The sequence below is a fragment of the Palaemon carinicauda genome, chromosome 14 (assembly GCF_036898095.1).
Source record: "Palaemon carinicauda isolate YSFRI2023 chromosome 14, ASM3689809v2, whole genome shotgun sequence".
NCBI classification, from domain to species: domain Eukaryota; kingdom Metazoa; phylum Arthropoda; class Malacostraca; order Decapoda; family Palaemonidae; genus Palaemon; species Palaemon carinicauda.
In genome coordinates, this window is record NC_090738.1 from 51,305,955 (window position 1) to 51,328,728 (window position 22,774).

The 22,774-nt window shown below is 38.1% G+C and overlaps 1 protein-coding gene across 1 annotated transcript in view; it reads left to right on the forward strand.

Annotated features, from left to right (window-relative positions):
• Positions 1-22,774, forward strand: part of mRpS5 (mitochondrial ribosomal protein S5) — a 329,930-nt gene that overhangs the window by 289,407 nt on the left and 17,749 nt on the right. Inside the window, exons 7-8 of the mRNA XM_068387104.1 lie at positions 12,618-12,773; positions 13,065-13,181. Coding sequence (XP_068243205.1) covers positions 12,618-12,773; positions 13,065-13,181 — 273 coding nt within the window. The remainder of the gene's footprint in view (positions 1-12,617; positions 12,774-13,064; positions 13,182-22,774) is intronic.

Sequence of the window (22,774 nt, forward strand, 5' to 3'; positions counted from 1 at the left end):
GGTCGTGAACAGTGCGGGAAAAACACCAGTGCGTGGCAAAAATGCGCGCAAGTGTCAGGTAGGCTTTTGTGTAGTATCAGAGTGGTCACTGCGTAGACTCATAAATTTGCAATGCTCTTCAATAACAATGAGCAATGGTTAGATCTTTTCACTTTTAGTCAAAACCACAAGCTGCCAGTCTATCATTCCATTCAACCAGACCAGTTAGTCTGGAAAATAAATGGTCTTATATAACGTAGAAGCATACCCTTACAAAATTTTGTGCTATTAAATCTTATTGAATTTTTCTTCTCAGAATAGTTGATCCAGCTGACAAACAATTTTAAATGGATCTCTATACAGTATAGTGGAAACTTCTTCATCAACTTCCAACTCTGAGATTTAGTGTAGATAAGAGGCATTACTCCTTTGCTTATGTAAAGCTTCAGAAGTAGAGGAATTAACGTAAGGAGTCAAAATTTATGTAAAGAGCTTCAACTCTCAACCTCCTCCAAGTTCAGTGGAGAGTGTGATAAAAGGGGGTTTATTTTAGGTGATTCCTCTGTTTCTTGGTTAGCAGGTTTCCTATTTCTTTCTGGACCATCAGAAGAAATTGTCAGGTTGGCTCTACTCATCAAAGACATGTTTTCCTTTTCTCAGATTTTTTAATGTTATAGCCTTGCTGGCTCTTTGGTAGAACTTAGTAGTATACAGGAATTTTGAGAAGGCCTCCTGGAAGTTTTCCAAACTTATTGGGTCCTTTTGGTTTGTGTTGAAGACCCTCATCAAACCCCCTTATAGATCTTTGCATGATGCTTCCTCTTAGGATCTTATGTTATAAACTCATTCTTTAGGCATTTTTGAGATGAGACTAAGCTTTCTGCTCTCTTTGTTATCGATACTAAAGGTTAGAAGAATAGGATTGTCCTTTGAAACTGACCTCATGGCAGACATAAACTTTAAGGTAAACAGGTGTGGGCTCCTTAATACGACTTGCTGTCTCATCCAATTCGTTACATGACGGAAGTAAATATCTTTCCAAATTAAAGCAGTTTGTGTGAAGGTCAGAGAATTCATGAATAATGTCCCTAGATATTTTCTTTAATTGCTATTTGAGGAAATTGATTTTTTAACCATGGTCTTTCATAGTGTTCAACAATATAGCGAATATCAGAGCCATAGAAGAAGTTTTGGTACTCATTCCTTGTCTTTAAGTTGCAATCAAAACTTTGTTGTCAAAATTTGTGTAGTTAAAGTCATGTGTAACTGATTACTGGCAGCTGCAGTGTCAGTTAGTATCTTCTGCAGTTGGCAACTTTGGAAAATTCCCATGATATTGTTCCTAGTTCTCACTCATCATTTCTCATTTATGAGATCATTATGTACATAGACTTTTAGGTTGTTCTTTCACTAACAAACCTTATCTCATATATATGGATATTCTTTCGGCAAAGCTGGAATATGCCCAGTAGACTAAAAAGTGTGAGGTGACAACCCTATCTAACCTCTGTAGTGGTTAGGTAGGAGATGGCTGGGAGGTATCCCAGCCACCTATCTCCACTGACAGCTTGGTGATTTGCCCCACTTTTCTCTTTTGGCTGGTAGAGAACGGACGTCTCCACTCTCTCTCTCTTTCAAGGATTAGTCATCAGGCTAAAAGCATTGCTTTACGCTAAATTTTCTTTTCAGGTGTAAGTGCGCTTCTTCCATGATACTCCCATGCAAATGTGTCCTAGCCGGGAAGGTCGCTTTGTGGCACCTTGATGTCGTCGGTTGAGACCGACCCTCATCTGCTGTGTCCAGCCTGCCGGGGGTGTCGATGCAAGCAGGGTTTGCCTTATGATAAGTGTAGGGAGTGGCCTGCCTCCCAGTGGGAGAAACTTGGATGTCACAAGAAGAAGGCCAAGCGAGATCTTTCTCCTCCAGAGACCACCTCTGGCAGGAAAAGAGCTTGAGCTTTTGCTTCTTGCATTCCTGAATCTCTACCTGTGCGTATTTAGACGGATATGGAGACGAATGCAGAGATTTCCATCCAAAAATATGCAAAACCCTAAAAGAAGGAAAAGGATGCAGTTTCAACAAAAAATGTCGATATATGCATCCTGCAACTATGAATGAGAGTAAGAAAACTCAGCAAACTGAAAAGAAAAACAAAAATGAAACAAAAAAAGAAACAAAAAAGCAGGCCGCGTATATACCGCACTATGCACCAAAAAAGGCCTTTCAACCTAAATCTCCACAAATAGAGCCCAACTACAAAGAATGCATATATAATGCCAGGGGTTGGTGCAGATATGGGGATAATTGCAGGTTTACACACAAAAATAAGTATGAAGGCGAAAGAACAAATATTATGGAAAAGTTGGATTTTTTAATGGCAGAATTCCGAGAAATGAAGAAAAGAACATCATATCAGAACAGGAAGGAAGCATGGGAGAATCCATATTATTACCAATATTAAATAATGGAAATGAAACACAAACCATAATAGTGATGAATGCACAGGGTTTAGTCACGAGTAACTCTAAAAGGAAAATAGAGTTCCTTGAAGAACTAACCCAAATTGAAAAAATAGATATATTAAATATAAGTGAAACATGGTATTCCCAAGAGACTGGCAGTGATGACCAGATAAAGGGATTCCAAACTTATAGATCAGACAGAAAAAATAGGAATCAAGGGGGAACCGCAATATATGGAAGAGACATAAATCAAGGAAAAGTCTGTGAAAAATACAGCAACACAGAATGTGAATTGATTGCGGTAGAATTTGAATTTGAAAAACTAGTGAATATTGTAGTTTACAGACCCCCAAATACTAAGGAGTTTGACATAATAATAGAAAAAATAGATGATATATGTAGAAACCATAAAGACTGGAATATACTCCTATCCGGAGATTTTAACTTTCCTTTCGTGGATTGGAAAGAACGGATAGAAGAAAGTGGTTGTATGTATACATATAAAAAAGAGAGTAATAGTAGCGCAGAAGATAAGAGGCAATTTGAAAAGCTTCAAGATATGCTATTAGAACATAATATGCAACAAATAAACCACATTCCAACAAGAAAGGAAAATGTCCTAGATCTAGTATTTGTGAATGAGGTGAATTATGTTAAAGAAATAATAGTGTATAACACGGGAATTTCAGACCACAATGTCATAGAATTGATAGTTCATTCCAAAGCAAGTGATCACAGAATTAATAAAAGCACAAAACTTTGGGAAGGATATGGAAAATATAATTTTTACAGTAAGAATATAAAATGGTCAGAAATAAATGAAGAACTGAATAAAGAATGGAAAAATGTATTTATAAGTGATAATATACAGGTAAATACGGACATACTGTACAAAATACTGGAGAAAATTGTTGAAAAATATGTACCGAAAAAAAAACAATAAACAAAAGACGTGCATATCAAGAGACAGAAGGATCTTATTTCAGAAAATTAGAAAGTGGAAGAAAAATCTTGCAAAAGAAAAAAATGTGTGGAAAATGAGGGAAATAAAATGTAAGATAGAAAATGCAGAACAAAAGATTATACAGTCGAAAGAAAATGAAAAAAGGGACTTAGAAGAAAGGACACTTCAAAATATAAAAAGAAACCCCAAAGTACTTTACTCCTATGCAAAAAAGATGAATAAAAGGAGAATAGAAATAGGCCCTCTAAGAATTGAAGGACGGCTAACGAATAAAGAAAAGGAAATATGCAACATATTAGCAGAAAAATATAAGAGTGAGTTCACGCCAAGAATTGCGAATGAGAATAATGAAACAGAAATGAGAGAAGAAAATGTTGAATATCTAACGGATATAGATATTAATGAAGCAGATATTGTCACGGCTATAAACGAAATTAAAAATGGATCGGCAGCCGGACCAGATGGAGTTCCAGCGATTTTGTTAAAAAAAACTGCAAACACTATCGCGAAGCCGCTTGCAATACTGCTAAGACAGAGTGTAGATATGAGCGAGATATATGTTAAACATAAATTAGCTTATATAACCCCTATCTTCAAAAGTGGATCAAGACTAGAGGCAAGCAATTATAGACCTGTTAGTCTAACATCACATATTATGAAAGTGTATGAGAGGGTAATAAAAAAGAAAATAATGAACCATTTGGTCAAAAATAATTTGTTTAGTATGGGTCAACACGGTTTCGTACCTGGAAAAAGTACACAGACCCAACTGATAGCACACTAGGAAAACATATACAATAATATGATAAATGAAAAAGACACAGATGTGATCTATCTAGATTTTGCAAAAGCCTTTGACAAGGTAGACCATAACATATTGGAGAAAAAAATGAGAAAGCATAATATTGTGGGAAAGATAGGAAAATGGGTAAAAGAATTCCTGCAAAACAGAAAACATAGTGGTTGCAAATGACAAGAAATCAGATGAAGCCCAGGTAATATCTGATGTGCCCCAAGGTACGGTATTAGCTGCACTGCTATTTGTTACTATGATCTCAGACATAGACTGATGTTGAAAACTCCGTAGTGAGAAGTTTCGCCGATGACACAAGAATAAGTAGAGAAATTACTTGTGATGAAGATAGGAACTCACTACAAAGAGATCTAAACAAAATATATGAATGGGCGGAGATAAATAGGATGGTATTTAACTCCGATAAATTCAAATCAATAAATTATGGAAACAGAGAAGGAATGGTGTATGCATACAAGGGACCTAATAATGAGACAATCACAAACAAGGAAGCAATTAAAGACCTTGGTGTAATTTTAAATAGGAATATGTTATGCAACGACCAAATAGCAACACTGTTGGCTAAATGTAAAGCAAAAATGGGAATGTTATTCAGACACTTTAAAACAAGAAAAGCTGAACACATGATTATGCTTTACAAAACTTATGTGCGTAGTACACTCGAGTACTGCAATGTGATATGGTACCCACACTACCAAAAGGATATTGCGCAAATAGAGTGTGTACAAAGGTCCTATACTGCTAGAATAGAAGAAGTTAAGGACCTTGACTACTGGGAAAGACTGCAATTTTTAAAACTATACAGTCTAGAAAGGAGAAGAGAACGCTACATGATAATACAAGCATGGAAGCAAATAGAAGGAATTGCTGAAAACATCATGGAGCTTAAAATATCAGAAAGAGCAAGCCAAGGTAGATTTATAGTGCCAAAAAGCATTCCAGGTAAACTGAGAAAGGCGCACAGGACATTAATCCACTACGCACCAGCATCGATAATGCAGCGACTATTTAATGTGCTGCCAGCTCATCTAAGAAACATATCAGGAGTGAGCGTAGATGTGTTTAAGAATAAGCTCGATAAATACCTAAGATGCATCCCAGACCATCCAAGATTGGAAGATGCAAAATACACCGGAAGATGCATTAGCAACTCTCTGGTGGATATAAGAGGTGCCTCACACTGAGGGACCTGGGGGAACCCAAACAAAAAATAAGGCATTAAGGCTCACCTGTCATCCTCAGGGGAACAGTCAAGTAGGAGGGAAGACTGTATAACTCCTTGATAACCTCAGGGTACTGGGGGTGTTGATGCTTCCTCTAGAGAAGCACCTTCACCTCCAGCTGCCGAGGAGCCATTCTCTCTTGCAGATGTACTACAGGCATGGCTGTCCTTGCAAGTATCTACTCCCCCTTAAAAGGAATTGCTGCTGCTACTCCTTCAGGTTGGTGGGAGGAGAGATCCCTCCCCTGTAGCCTCAACATCCTTTGCCTTGGACGTGTATGAAGCCCATCTCTCATCCTCTCCTGGCCTTTCCATGCGCAGACGAGGTGACCGTTCCCGCTTGCCCCTCTAACGGCCTCCTGTTGATGATGAGTCTTTTCCCCATCCTTGGACGACATCGTCGCCTAACCTAAAACCTTCTGTTTCTCCCCACAGGCAAGGTTCCAGCTTTCACGTGCTCCCCTCGCCAGCTGCAGACGTTAGATAGGATGATCCAATGGCCAGCGCTCCATCTGCTCGCCGATCGCCAGGACGAGAGGCAACACCTTCTCGTCCTTCTGGACGATTACCTTCACGAGCTTCAAGCTCACTCTCCGAACGTCGTTTACGGCATTCAAAGGATCTCAGAGATCACTCACAATCTCAGCGTTCTTCTTCTCGAAGACGCTTTCACTCTAGCACTTGTGCCAAAAAGACCCCAAGTCATCACGGTCTTGGTGCTCGTCTTCCAGAACATGTTCTTCTGGATCACAAGCTGAGCGCTCATGATCAAGAGCCACACGCTCACACTCACGATCACGAGCTAAATAAACGTGATCGAGACGATCATGATTGCGAGGTAAACACTCACAATCGCGAGCAACACATTCACGATCAAGAGCAAGACTATCATGCTCACGATCATGAGCAAGGCGATCACGATCACAAGCATTGCGCTCACGATCACGAGTGAGACACTCACAATCACCAACAAAGTGATCAAGTCCTAGATCGAGAAGATCCTCTTCACGAGGACGACGTAGGCGCTCTCGCTCTCCATCCGCGTGGCGCACCAGACCTAATAGATCTCCTGATGATCCTCCTCCTAGATGACCCTTGACTGGACCAGGACTTCCTGAAGGGCAACACATACAGAAGCTTCTCCTAAGGCTACCTCCAGCACCTTTCGAGCCCTGGGGTGTCTTCAGTAAGTGTTTGCCTACGCAGCGCTCTCCTACGCACCCCTCTTTAGCGCATTGCTCGTCATCACAACATGTTGCCCCCTTTTGGAGGCTTCCATCTCCTCCTCCAGTAAGTGTCCAAAGTGTCAGTGCTACAGGAGCCTCAAAGGATACCTCCTCCCCGCTCACCATCTATTGCTCGCGTAGATGTGCGTTCCACGCGTGATTTTCCGCGGTTGCGTTTAAATCGCCTTTAATCTTGAGTGAACCTGCCGTTTCCACGAGTGTCTCATGGGTTGAGGTCACAACTGCGAGAGCAAGCAAGGATCCAATACCTCCAACAATGCTCTCCGCAACTGAAAGCTCTAGCGGTAGGCTGATTTTCTTTCTGGAGGTATTCAAGGAACTCTAAACAAGTTCACTGGTGTTCCCATATATCCAGACCGTCCTGTGCGGATCACTAAGGAGCCTTTGCTTATGCCCAAGAGGTTGTCTCCCATCTTGCAGTAGAAATACTAAGATTGGCAGAAGAACATTTGATGACCCTATCAGCTCGCTCTATTCCAAACAAGAGGAATGGGCTCACAGGCCACTTAAGCAAAACAACTCAGATAGTGGGCTCCTAATGGTCTTTGAATCCTTAGATAGCCAACAAAGTCCTGACTTTGTGGGGTTCCCCAACTGTGGACCTGTTCATAATATCCTTGAACTTCAGGCTCCCGTTGTACTGCTCCCCAGTCCCGGACCCTCAGGCTCAATGGCAGGATGCTTTTCAACAACGTTGGGACAACATCCACTTATACACCTTCCCCCAGTTCTGTCTGGTGAGAAAACTGCTCAACAAGACCAGAGCATCCACAAATCTAATGAGGACCCTCATAGCTCCATTATGGCATCATGCAGTAGTTCCCAGGCCTTCTGCAAATTGTAGTAGATTTCCTGAGAGAACTCCCTCCATGACCAGATCTACTCAAACAATCACACGTTAACATCTTCCACAAGACCGTCCAGTCTCCTCAGCTTCACGCTTGGAGACTATCCAGCGTCTCCCATCACAGAGAGGCTTTTGGGAATGTCTAGATACTTGCTAAAATCTTCGGCATCGAAGTATCCGATAAAATGGACAGTCCTCTGTTGTTGGTGTCGTGGAAAGGGTATTTCTCCCCTCCCTCAATGCCTCTCCAGTAATAGCGGAGTTCCTTGCATACCTTCAAGATGAAATACTCATTTCAGTCTCGGTGGTGAAAAGTTATTGCTCAGCCTTAAGCCTAGCCTTTAGATTCGTTGGAGCTTTCTTTACTCATCCGGAGTTATGGGATCACTTGCTGCCAGTCGGAGATTAGACCTCCTCTTTGGAATGTGGTTTGCCTTTTGAGATCCATAAAAGGTCCTCCTTACGAGCCACTACGCCATGCTACAGATCGTAATCTCACTTTGAAGGCGGCGTTCCTACTTGCTTTAGCCTTGGTAAAGAGAGTTAGTGAACTTCATGGTCTCTCATACGACATCGCCCATTCAAGGGGATGGGGGAAGAAAACTCAGCTTTGTCCCTGAGTTCATTGCTAAGACTTAAAATCTGGGGGTACTGGACCCTTTCAGATTAAGTAGGATTAAAAGGAGGGTCACCAAGAATACCATCTCTTCCTGGATTTGCAAAGTTATAAAGTTTGCTTTTAATCCCGGCCCTCCTCAAGCTCGAAGACTTCGGGCTCATGATTTCAGGGGCATCAGTACTGTACATCCCTAGCGTTTAAACCCAAGCATTCAGTATTGCAAGTTTCACAAGAAGGCTCGTGGAAGCATCAGATGACCTTCACTGCCCACTACCTCCAAGACGTGACCCAGAGGAGACGTGATATGTTTACTATCAGTCCTGTAGTGGCTGCTCATCAAGTGGTTTAAGAATACCTCAGGCTCCTTGTTGGACAAGTAGCAGATGGTTGAGGGCATTGGTTACCCTGGTTTAGTTTGGGATGAATGAAAGTATGTCTGGCCTTTTACTTTCTTCATCTTCCCCTCTCTTGGGGAACAGCACCATGGGTCCCTCTGCAAGCTGGCTTCATCCTCTGCAGGTAAGAACCACTTCCCTTGCATAACCTAGTATAATTAATAATTTTTTATACTTATACACGTTCGAAATGCTTCCTGCGAGGTAGGCATGGGGAAACATCAACAGTATATATATTTTTAATAATCCTGTTTAAGACCTCAAATATTCTTACTTAGACGTTCATATGCTACCTCCCACAACCACAAGGTTGCTCAGGCCGCAATAATACTCACTCATTGTTTATTAGCAAGATGTCAAGGTTCTCCTCAGATACAGTCTAATACTGTGCTTGGAAAACCCTGGTTAATGACTAAGCCAGAGGTCGGACTTACCACACACCTAAAGGTGAGTAATCCAAATAAATAACATAAGGTTTGTTAGTTAAGGAACAAATGACAAATTTAGAAATAATTTGTATTTTTCCCTAACTAATACAAACCTGTAGTTATATATATATATATATATATATATATATATATATATATATATATATATATATATATATATATATATATATATGTCTCACCATGACCTATTCCCCTATAAGTCCTGCCTGCAATCAAAAAAGGAGGCAGCTCACCGAGCTGTCAGTGGAGATAGGTGGCTGGGGTATCCCCCAGCCATCCACTACCCACCCACAACAGTGGTTAGGTAGGGTTGCCACCTCGCACTTTTTAGTTTATTGGCTACCTTCCACCTTCGCGGAAAGAATATACACATAAATAACTACAGGTGTGTATTAGTTAAGGAAAAATACAAATTATTTCCCAATTTGTCATATTAAATGGTGATGTGTTACAGAAAAGTGTTTTTGTCATTTAATTTATAAATGGTGTCGCTGATCACAATGTCTCAGATATGTAATGAAACAAATCTAAAATAGATCATATGAGTAGTGAGGCTGATGATTACTGTATACCCAGATGGCACACTACTTGTCTTCCATATCTAATACATTTAAATGCCATGAATGTGGCATATCTGTATAATGGGCTTGTATGATAATGAATTTTTCCTTCAATGATTATTTGATTTTATGCAATTGATTCATATTCCAAGGGTGAAAATGGAAAAATTCTAATAGTGTTACATTTTCTAGGGTTTATTTAGGTATATTTCCGGATATTACAATAAAAAAAAGCACTGGTAAAGGAAAGAAAAGTAGGCTTTTGCATCCAGTATTATTATTATTATTACTTGCTAAGCTACATACAACCCAAGTTAGGAAAGCAGGATGTTATAAGGCCAGGGGCTCCAACAGGGAAAATAGCCTGGTGAGGAAAAGAAATAAGGAAAGATAACATTTTGGAGAAGAGTAACAACATTAAAATAAATATCTCCTATATAAACTATAAAAACTTTAACAAAACAAGAGGACGAGAAACAGGACAGAACAGAGTGCCCAAGTGTACCCTCAAGCAAGAGAACTCTAACCCAAGACAGTGGAAGACCATGGTACAGAGGTTAGGGCACTACCCAAAACTAGAGAACAATGGTTTGATTTTGGTGTGTCCGTCTCCTAGAAGAACTGCTGACAATAGCTAAAGAGTCTCTTCTACCCTTAACAAGAGGCAAGTGGTGTTATCTCAGTGTTGTCAGGTGTATGAGGACAGAGGAGAATAAGTAAATAATAGGCCAGACTATTCGCTGTGTGTGTGTAGGCAAAGGGAAAAGGAAACGTAACCAGAAAGAAGCATCCAATGTAGTACCGTCCAGCCAGTCAGAAGACCCCATGACTTTATTATTATCATTATTATTATTAATATTATTATTATTGTTATTATTATTATTATTATTACTAGCTAAGCTACAACCCTAGTTGGAAAAGCAAGATGCTATAAGCCCAAGGGCTCCAACAGGGAAAAATAGCCCAGTGAGGAAAGGAAATAAGGAAATAAATGATATAAGAAGTAATGAAGAGTAAAATATAATATTTTAAAAGCATTAACAACTTTAAAACAGATTTATGAACTATAAAGGGACTTATGTAAGCCAGTTCAACATAAAAACATTTTCTGCGAGTTTGAACTTCTGAAGTTCTACTGATTCTACTACCAAATTAGGAAGATCATTCCACAACTTGGTCACAGCTGGAATAAAACTTCTGGAGTACTGTGTAGTATTGAGCCTCATGATGGAGAAGGCCTGACTATTAGAATTAACTAATACCTAGTATTATGAACAGGATATAACTGTCTGGGAAGATCTGAATATAAAGGATGGTCAGAATTATTAAAAATCTCATGCAAAATGCATAATGAACTAATTGAACAATGGCGCCAGAGATTGATATCTAGATCAGGAATAAGAAATTTGATAGACCGTAAGTTCCTGTCCTATAAATTAAGATGAGAATCAGCAGGTGAAGACCAGATAGGAGAACAATACTCAAAAAAGGTAAAATGAAAGAATTAAAACACTTCTTCAGAATAGATTGATCACCAAAAATCTTAAAAGACTTTCTCAATAAGCCAATTTTTTGTGCAAATGAAGAAGACATAGACCTAATGTATTTCTCAAAAGCAATTTTGCTGTGGAGAATCACACCTAAAATTTTAAGAGTCATACAAAGTTAAAGAAACATTATCAATGTTGAGATCCAGATGTTGAGGAGCCCCTGTCCTTGGCTTACTTACAATCATACTTTGAGTTTTGTTATGATTCAACTTCATACCCCATAATTTGCACCCTGCACTAATTTTAGCTAGATCTCTTTTAAGGGATTCAGCAACCCCAGATCTACATTCAGGAGATCGAATTGATGCAAAGAGAGTAGCATTATCTGCATATGCAACAAGCTTGTTTTCTAGACCAAACCGCATGTCATGTGTATATAGTATGAAGAGTAATGGGCCAAGAACACTACCCTGAGGAACACCAGATAACACATTACTATACTCACTATGGCTCCCATCAACAACAACTCTTTGCGATCTATTACTTAGAAATTCAATAATTATGCTAAGAAACAACCCACCCACTCCCAACTGTTTCAGTTTGAAAACAAGGGCGTCATGATTAACACGGTCAAAGGCAGCACTTAAATCAAGGCCAATCATATGAACTTCCTGACCACAATCAAGGGATTTCTGTACAGCATTGGAGATTGTAAGAAGGGCATCACATGCTCCAAGGCCTGTACGGAAACCAAATTGGAAACTAGGGAACAACAAACCTATTAAAACGTTTTGCCAAAAGATGTTCAAAAACTTTAAATAATATGGGAGTTATGGAAATTGGGCGGTAATCAGTTGGACTTGAGCTACCACAAACACATTTACAGTGGTAGTATCTCAACAGGTGGCTGGTACCCTGGCCAACCTACTACCTACAGTTTTTTATCTCATCCATATTAGAGGCATGAACAGTAACATATGTATCTATAATAAATAAATTGGAAGCGTGCACTCATAAAAGAAACTTGGCACTCTCCTGCTGTCTTTTAAATGCACAAGTTTAAAGGCTTAATTTCCTTTTCCTTTGTGTTAATATGAAGGAAATGGGTGTTCAGCTTTATCAGTAAACAGGAAGACTATGATCTAGAAATTTGCCTTGCTATCTGTTGGGTAATCAGAATTTTAGAATGGTTTATCAAAAAGACTAGAGGACTTAGAATATGAAAAAATACTGTAATTTATTTGTGCAAGCGGTAAAAGAAATTTTTGCCTTTTAAATTTTCTAGTTATATTTTATTGTCCAGGTATTAAAAAAGGTCCGAGGATAATGTTTACTCTAAGTGCATCTATTTTACCCAAAATATATCTGTTATTACTTTCACTAGACTAAACTTTAATGCTAATCATGCTAACATCACCCAGTTATTCTCACACTTCTCAGAAACTGATAGCCATTATATTTTATTTATAAGATCTCTATATTTTTATTTGGTAGATCTTTTTAACCCATAAGTCATATATTTTTCATACCTAAAGCAGTACTCTTTTTATTTCTTGATATTTATTGCAGAAAACTCTTCAGCAAATGGCAGATGAAAAACAGCTACATTTAGTTGAGCTTCGGGAAGAAAATTTGAATTTCCCCAAAGTAGTTGCTTCCCCTCAGAATGGTGATGTTAGAACAGATGCCCAGATACCAAAAGATGAAGAATTAAACTTTGACTTGGTAAGCTTTTTGTTCCTTTTGTAGGTTAGCTATTGATTTCAACATACTGTATTAATTTTGTTCACATTTTTTATGAAAATTAAGTGCTTTTTAAATGTATTGATAAGTTCATGATTTTATGGAAATTTCTTTAGTACTCACAACTCACCTTAAGCAGTTACAGAATCAAGTTTACAATCTTTTTTATTTCCCAGAAGTTTGAATTTTGGTACAGTACTGTATCTAAATATATGTAGTTTAAATTACACAAATACATAGTTGAAATTTTAGAGAATCAAATTTATTTTACAGTATGTAATGGGAGGAAAGATGGAACTGGAGAAAAAGAAATATCCACCCTTTTATACAAAGACTTATGGATGGGAAATTCACAAGAAGAAATATGCAAACTACAGGAATCAAGAAAAGGTCGGTATCATGATTTGTTGTATTTATGACTTCTACAACACAATCTTTTTACATGTCTTGAATTATATTTTGCATTTATTCATACGCCGATACAAACTTTTGAATCATTTATATGGGTTACTGCTAGTCATGTTTTCTACGACTGTCCATTAAAAAATTTGGTTCGATTCCACCCTGCTTCACTGCTGGGTAACCATAGCAAATGCGAATGAAACGAGTTCTCTTACTCACATCATCTCCTCACAACACTGCTGGTGACAACGTGAAGAGGATGTGCTCTCTCTTACTTCCTCTTTACGATCGAGCCTTTTGCATTCCTCTCGCCTACCTTTTTAATGTTTAGTGTTCTTGACTTGTGTTTTTTCTATATTCACGGTCACTTGAGTTACTATTCATTATCTGCGAGTTGCGAGTGAGTGCTTTATGTCTAGTAAAAATAGGTAGTTATGTCCTTGGCCAGGACAAGATAGTGACCATTATTCATCCTTATGATCCGGGCAGACATAGACACACATTGTTTTTTGTCCTTGCCTAGACAAGAGATGTTCAAGGGAATTACCATGTAATTACTGTAGGAAGTGGACTTCCTCCCAATGGGAGAGATATTTTTCTCGTTGCAGGAAGCTTAACGAAATTTTTTACTTTACTGCGTCTCCTCCAAAGAGGAGTTAGAGATGAATCTCCTTCTATGCCGTGAGAACCTCGCTTTAGTATTTTGTGTTGTGAATTCCCTGCAACTTTAATTGCAATAAACGACACCCTTAGTATTCTGATTAGTGTCGACTTTACACAGACAAACCTTGAGCCAGCACTTGTAGAAGATCCTTGATTTGAGCCAGGTCCCAGTAATTAACCTTGATTTAAAGGTTTAAAAGGCTACTAATGAATGGCACAGGCAAGGGACAGTGACATTGCCCAAGTAAGTAGGACAATACCCAGAGACTGACCATATATACAAATGATTGCCCAAGCCCCCTCTCCACCCAAGCTAAGACCAGGGAGGGCCAGGCAATGGCTGCTGATGACTCAGCACATAAACCTATAGGCTCCTCCCAAACCCCCATCCTTAGCTCACAAGGATGGTGAGGTTACAGCTACAAAGGAACTATTGAGTTTGGGCTAGAATCGAACCTCAGTCGGGCGATCACCAGGCAAGGACGTTACCAACAGGCCACCACAACCCGAAGAGAAAATATTCAAATGTGAAAAGCACACTCACATTCCCATTATTCCTTAAGAATTCAGAAGTGCACAGCTGTTCCTTTATATTTTGATAGTGAAGATTTAAATAACCATTGGATAGGTGATCATTAGACAGGAGTTAGTTTAAGAGTTCTCAGTTTGTACAGTACACTGCAAATGCGAACTCCATAAGAATTCTGGCAAAGGGCAAAGGTTATCAGAAGTGGTTACAAAAGAGCTATAATCAGTGAGTGAAATATAAATGATAGTTTATGAATTAGTAAGATAAAGTATTTCTCCCCCCCCCCCCCTCCAATAAGTGAAAATCTGCGAAATAGCAACACCCTATTTATTTTATTTATATATATTTTAAACCTTTATAAACCTCCTCCATGCTAACATTAAACCACCCTCTATCTGTATTATCTTTTCCCACACTTTTATATAGTATTATACAGAAAACAGTTTTGTATTTATGAAAATTATCTGTGTACAGTATATACAGTAAAAAGTATATAAGCAGTTACAGTAAACATTATTAAAAGTTATTTCCTCATAAAAAATTTTTTAATTTTACATTTTCTCTCTCTCTCTCTCTCTCTCTCTCTCTCTCTCTCTCTCTCTCTCTCTCTCTCTCTCTCTCCTCTCTCTCTCTCTCCTCTCTCTCTCTCTCTCTCTCTCTCTCTCAGTTTTGTATCTGTGTGCCGGTGAGTGATTACACTTTTGCAGCCCTATAAATATCATTATTTAACGCGGATAACAAAAGGCTATCGAGTGCAATATAGCTACAAGTTTTCGTGAATAGTCAGTGATTAGTTTGAGGTCGGAGAAGTGGGATAAAACGTCGGCATAGAATAGTTATCTTGTGAATTACTAAAAATCTAATCAAGATGGCTATGTACAACACGGGCAAGGCTTGGAGAGACATCGCTGGACTCAGCAAAAATAAATTCCATGAGTTGGCGAAACAGGAGCTCGACCGTCTGATAACAGAGGTCACTAGTAACGTCAACCAATGTGACGGAAAAATATTCGCAGACATATTGAAACAATATGATCCAATAAACTGGAGCAAATCTGCGGAAAACATCAGCAAAATAATAGAAGAAATTCCAAAGAAAATCCAAGTGTTAAAGAGACTTATAAAGAAAGTCTACATCAATCAACACATTCCATCAAAGAACAATAAGAAGTCCAATATGGTGAATATGCTGATTGATGCAATGGGAAAAAGAATGCCAAAATGGTGTAATACATGTACGATATGGTATTCCATTAATAATCCTCAACAATTGATTAGAAAATGTGATGCCTGTCATGTCCCAACACACCCCACATGTGCTGAAATACAGCAAAAAATAAAAAATAAAGACACAAAGGTATTCTGCTCAACATGCTTAGTCTGGATAGAAAATGTAATTAAGTCGAGACTAAATCTGCAAATAGTTGAAGATAAAGAAGAGGAAGAAGAAGAAACAGAAGAAGAAGAAGAAGAAAAAGAAGAAGAAGAGAACAATGAACAGGATATGTGTAAGGATGCAGAAGAAATCATTGATATAACCTATGATGCCATCCAACAACATACTTATGAAGAAATAAATTACCAGATGGAAACAAATAATAGACCCAAGAGACTCTACCCGGACCTACATAATTTTAGGGAAGAGCAAGAACAAGAAAAAATAGAAAAGAAGGATATAGTCTGCAATATGCTGAAAAGAGGGAATTGCAGATTTGGCGAAAGATGCTACTACAAGCATCCAAAGATATGCCATAATTATGAAATATATGGTAAATGTGCGTATTTAGACGGATATGGAGACGAATGCAGAGATCTCCATCCAAAAATATGCAAAAACCTAAAAGAAGGAAAAGGATGCATTTACAACAAAAAATGTCGATATATGCATCCTGCAACCATGGATGAAAGTAAGAAAACTCAGCAAACTGAAAAGAAAAACGAAAGCAAAAAAGAAACAAAAAAGCAGGCCGTGTATATACCGCGCTTTGAACCAAGAGCCCCAAGATATGAGGCCTTTCAACCCAAACCTGCACATTTAGAGCCCAACTACAAAGAATGCATCTATAATGCCAGGGGTTGGTGCAGATATGGGGACAGTTGCAGGTATACACACACAAATAAATATGAAGGCGAAAGAGCAAATATAATAGAAAAGTTGGATTTTTTAATGGCAGAATTCCGGGAAATGAAGAAAAGAACATCATATCAGAACAGGAAGGAAGCATGGGAGAATCCATATTATTACCAATATTAAATAATGGGGATGAAACACAAACCATAATAGTAATGAATGCACAGGGTTTAGTCACGAGTAACTCTAAAAGGAAAATAGAGTTCTTAGAAGAACTAACCCAAATTGAAAAAATAGATATATTAAATATAAGTGAAACATGGTATTCCCAAGAGACTGACAGTGATGACCAGATAAAGGGTTTCCAAACTTATAGATCAGACAGAAAAAATAGGAATCAAGGGGGAACCGCAATATATGGAAGAGACATAAATCAAGGAAAAGTACCGTATATACTTGTGTAATGTTCGACTTCGTGTAATGTTCGACCCCCCTATTTTGCCTTCAAAATCATGAATTCATCATATACCTCATGTAATGTTCGAGTCTTGATTTTGGCAGTAGGCTAGAGATCTTTTATCTCCAGCATACCATAATTACCAACAAAGTAAGGGTTATGCCTAAGTGCGACAAACAAATCTATAAAATAAATCGGAACAACACCTAAATACTAACATCTGTTTACAATAACAATTGAGTATTCAGCGTACACTTTTTAGCGAACAACTCAGTTGCAAACAGACGATTATCATCACCGCCTAATAGCTTTCAAAAACAAGCAAGCACTACAAGTAGCAAACAAAATTAGTTCATCGTTTTGAGTAACAAATTACCATTACCGTTAATTGGAGGTAATAACGGTGATTATAATTCCCGTTATGCTAATAATTTTTTTCCTCACAATATATATGAATAAGAATTTACTCATAACCCATCAAGATGTCTACCAAGAAATATAAAAAATTTACTGCAAAATTCAAGCTTCAAGTTATTGCAGCCGCTGTCCGCTGAAACGACAAATTACGTTCAAGCCGTAAAAATGTTTGGAGTTACCGAAACTAGGGTTCGAACTTGGAGAAAAAAAAATGTGGATTTAATTAAGAAAAATTTTTGCGGTTTATTATTAATGTCAATTAATATACCATACCAAGTAAAATAAAATGAGCATAATTTTTTCATTAACCATATCACGTTATAACACGCAACCTGACTGTTTGCTAGCTTCATACTTGCTGCGTTATGGTAAAGTCATTACTCGTAGCGGAAAAAAAACTATTCATGATGGTTTAGGAAATAAAATCCATGCTAATAATATGCCTGGTGTTAAATGAACATGGTTGGTACTGTATATATAGGCCTAGCCTATGTTTACCTACCGGTAGGTAGCATAGCCTAGGGTAATGTTCGCGTAGGCCTAGCTTACGTTTACCTACCGGTAGGCCAGAAATTTTTACTTTTTCAAATATATATCTCGTGTAATGTTCGACCCTTACTTTTTTAACTGAAAAATACGCCTTCAAAAATCGAACATTACACGAGTATATACGGTATGTGAAAAATACAGCAACACAGAATGTGAATTGATTGCGGTAGAATTTGAATTTGAAAAACTAATGAATATTGTAGTTTACAGACCCCCAAATACTAAGGAGTTTGACATAATAATAGAAAAAATAGATGATATATGTAGAAACCATAAAGACTGGAATATACTCCTATCCGGAGATTTTAACTTTCCTTTCGTGGATTGGAAAGAACGGATAGAAGAAAGTGGTTGTATGTATACATATAAAAAAGATAGTAATAGTAGCGCAGAAGATAAGAGGCAATTTGAAAAGCTACAAGATATGCTATTAGAACATAATATGCAACAAATAAACCACATTCCAACAAGAAAGGAAAATGTCCTAGATCTAGTATTTGTGAATGAGGTGAATTATGTTAAAGAAATAATAGTGTATAACACGGGAATTTCAGACCACAATGTCATAGAATTGATAGTTCATTCCAAAGCAAGTGGTCACAGAATTAATAAAAGCACAAAACTTTGGGAAGGATATGGAAAATATAACTTTTACAGTAAGAATATAAAATGGTCAGAAATAAATGAAGAACTGAATAAAGAATGGAAAAATGTATTTATAAGTGATAATGTACAGGTAAATACAGATATACTGTACAAAATACTGGAGAAAATTGTTGAAAAATATGTACCGAAAAAAAACAATAAACAAAAGACGTGCATACCAAGAGACAGAAGGATCTTATTTCAGAAAATTAAAAAGTGGAAGAAAAATCTTGCAAAAGAAAAATGTGTGGAAAATGAGGGAAATAAAATGTAAGATAGAAAATGCAGAACAAAAGATTATACAGTCGAAAGAAAATGGAAAAAGGGACTTAGAAGAAAGGACACTTCAAAATATAAAAAGAAACCCCAAAGTACTTTACTCCTATGCAAAAAAGATGAATAAAAGGAGAATAGAAATAGGCCCTCTAAGAATTGAAGGACGGCTAACGAATGAAAAAAATGAAATATGCAACATATTAGCAGAAAAATATAAGAGTGAGTTCACGCCAAGAATTGCGAATGAGAATAATGAAACAGAAATGAGAGAAGAAAATGTTGAATATCTAACGGATATAGATATTAATGAAGCAGATATTGTCACGGCTATAAACGAAATTAAAAATGGATCGGCAGCCGGACCAGATGGAGTTCCAGCGATTTTGTTAAAAAAAACTGCAAACACTATCGCGAAGCCGCTTGCAATACTGCTAAGACAGAGTGTAGATATGAGCGAGATATATGTTAAACATAAATTAGCTTATATAACCCCTATTTTCAAAAGTGGATCAAGACTAGAGGCAAGCAATTATAGACCTGTTAGTCTAACATCACATATTATGAAAGTGTATGAGAGGGTAATAAAAAAGAAAATAAATGAACCATTTGGTCAAAAATAATTTGTTTAATATGGGTCAACACGGTTTCGTACCTGGAAAAAGTACACAGACCCAACTGATAGCACACTATGAAAACATTTACAATAATATGATAAATGAAAAAGACACAGATGTGATCTATCTAGATTTTGCAAAAGCCTTTGACAAGGTAGACCACAACATATTAGAGAAAAAAATGAGAAAGCATAATATTGTGGGAAAGATAGGAAAATGGGTAAAAGAATTCCTGCAAAACAGAAAACAGATAGTGGTTGCAAATGACGAGAAATCAGATGAAGCCCAGGTAATATCTGGTGTGCCCCAAGGTACGGTATTAGCTGCACTGCTATTTGTTACTATGATCTCAGACATAGACTGTGATGTTGAAAACTCCGTAGTGAGAAGTTTCGCCGATGACACAAGAATAAGTAGAGAAATTACTTGTGATGAAGATAGGAACTCACTACAAAGAGATCTAAACAAAATATATGAATGGGCGGAGATAAATAGGATGGTATTTAACTCCGATAAATTCGAATCAATAAATTATGGAAACAGAGAAGGAATGGTGTATGCATACAAGGGACCTAATAATGAGACAATCACAAACAAGGAAGCAATTAAAGACCTTGGTGTAATTTTAAATAGGAATATGTTATGCAACGACCAAATAGCAACACTGTTGGCTAAATGTAAAGCAAAAATGGGAATGTTATTCAGACACTTTAAAACAAGAAAAGCTGAACACATGATTATGCTTTACAAAACTTATGTGCGTAGTACACTCGAGTACTGCAATGTGATATGGTACCCACACTACCAAAAGGATATTGCGCAAATAGAGTGTGTACAAAGGTCCTATACTGCTAGAATAGAAGAAGTTAAGGACCTTGACTACTGGGAAAGACTGCAATTTTTAAAACTATACAGTCTAGAAAGGAGAAGAGAACGCTACATGATAATACAAGCATGGAAGCAAATAGAAGGAATTGCTGAAAACATCATGGAGCTTAAAGTATCAGAAAGAGCAAGCAGAGGTAGATTAATAGTGCCAAAAAGCATTCCAGGTAAACTGAGAAAGGCGCACAGGACATTAATCCACTACGCACCAGCATCGATAATGCAGCGACTATTTAATGTGCTGCCAGCTCATCTAAGAAACATATCAGGAGTGAGCGTAGATGTGTTTAAGAATAAGCTCGATAAATACCTAAGATGCATCCCAGACCATCCAAGACTGGAAGATGCAAAATACACCGGAAGATGCATTAGCAACTCTCTGGTGGATATACGAGGTGCCTCACACTGAGGGACCTGGGGGAACCCAAACAAAAAAAAAAAAAAAAAAAAAAATAAGGCTCTCTCTCTCTCTCTCTCTCTCTCTCTCTCTCTCTCTCTCTCTCTCTCTCTCTCTCTCTCTCTCTCTCTCTCTCTCTCTCTCTTTTTTGTACGTGAGTATGAGGTTCTACTCACCGTTGAAGATATTGCTGCCTGGCTTGAATGATGACCATGATATCCTTCTGATCTTTCATAATGTAGCAAACAGTCGACTCGATGTTGTAATGGTGTTTGACTGCCGCGAAACTTCTGCCTTCTTTCAACATGTCGAAAAGTTTCACCTTCTCAACTATGGTCATTATCTTCCTATGCCTTTTTGACTCACTACCAGAGGCCTTAAAAGGAGTTGGGTGTTTGGGTGGCATTGGGAGGATTGAAACCAAAATAAGGAAACACTAAAACTTCACTAACCACAGGACGGCAAGTTACTATATTTAGACGTAAACACAACTGATGTGCACTACAGAGAGCTGCAAAGAGAGATACTGTGAGGTAATGCTGTGCTCTATGGCTAATCAGCTCCCAGGATGCAAATCTCCATGCTCTCATTGGTTGACTCTAGCCTGCGAGCCTTTAATATTTTGTGTGAGATCTTAGGTGAGTGCAGACAAACTGGTATGTTGCGACTTGTGTTTGTATCAGAATTTATGCTTTTTCATATCTCACAGGTTTGCGCGATTTATTAGAAAATATGCGAGATTAAGAACATACATATATTTAAAAACCTGCAATGCACTGAGGCCGCAAAACATGAGCTGCAAATATAGCAAGGGAATACTGTATACAAAATTAGGAGTCTTGAATGATTGTTGGGAGAGTATTGAAGTGAAAAGAGAAGTTGTACAGAAATTCCTTATGCCTATGCTGCATGGTGCTGTATATGATAATTGCTAATTACATGCACTGTTTTTTATCCAGAACGGAAAAACTGTATTTTCAGTTTTCATAGTACAGACGCTCCCCAACTTACGAACGAGTTACGTTCCGAACGATCGTTCGTAAGGTGAATTCGTTCGTAAGTTGCTTCAGTGCTATATTTTGTATTATAATTTATGTTTAAGGCCTAAATAAGTATATTGAAGGTTTATATAAGTATGTTTAAGGCTTGTATAAGTAACCTGTATTGGTTTGTACTGAAAAAAACATTTAATAAAATGGAGAGAATACGTACAGTACTGTACTACGTATGTTAGAGAGAGAGAGAGAGAGAGAGAGAGAGAGAGAGAGAGAGAGAGAGAGAGAGAGAGAGAGAGTATGTACATGTACGTAATAAGATAAATAAAATGAAGTTAAACTTACTTTTGGAAGATGTACTTGATGCTAAAGGAGATGATGGAGGAGGAGGAGGAGGAAGAGGAGGATTTTATATCATGAGAGGGTCTTCGTCGTCGCTGGAATGGGCTTCAAAAGTTACTTCCTCCTCCGTAACTTCAATGTAGGAAGAAGTTGAGGGTTGAGGAGAAAAAGATGAGGGTTGATGAGTATCTTCCTTGGAGGATTTACTAGAAACTGGCCGAAAGAAGCGATCTAACGACGATTGCACAGTTTTCTTCTTTTTTTCATCATAAATGATGCGGTAGCACTGTATGGCATCATTCAATTGATTTGCAACCTTTGTGCAACGTTCAATTTTTGGGTCTTGCTGCTCGAAGAGTGCGATGGCTTTATCTATGAGCGAAAACCCCTCGGCCAAGAGTTTCGTCTCGAATTTCTTCATGGGGACAGGCGTTTCTTCCTCCTCCTCCTCCTCGACACGTTGCTGAGCCTCCAACTCCATGAGGTCTTGGTTACTCAATTCCTCCCCATGGGACTCAAGCAATTCCTCGAAGTCCTCCTCCTGCAGGTCAAGCTCGAGTTTGTCACTTAGGCCGACAAGAGTGCTGAGAATTTCTTTATTGATGCCCTCCTGATCAAAGCCACGGAAGTCGTTGACGAACTGAGGGCATAGAGGCCTCCACACGGCGTTGAGGTAACCTCACGCCATGATGCATCAATGTTTTTTACGCAGTTAAAGATGTTATACGACTTCCAGTAGCT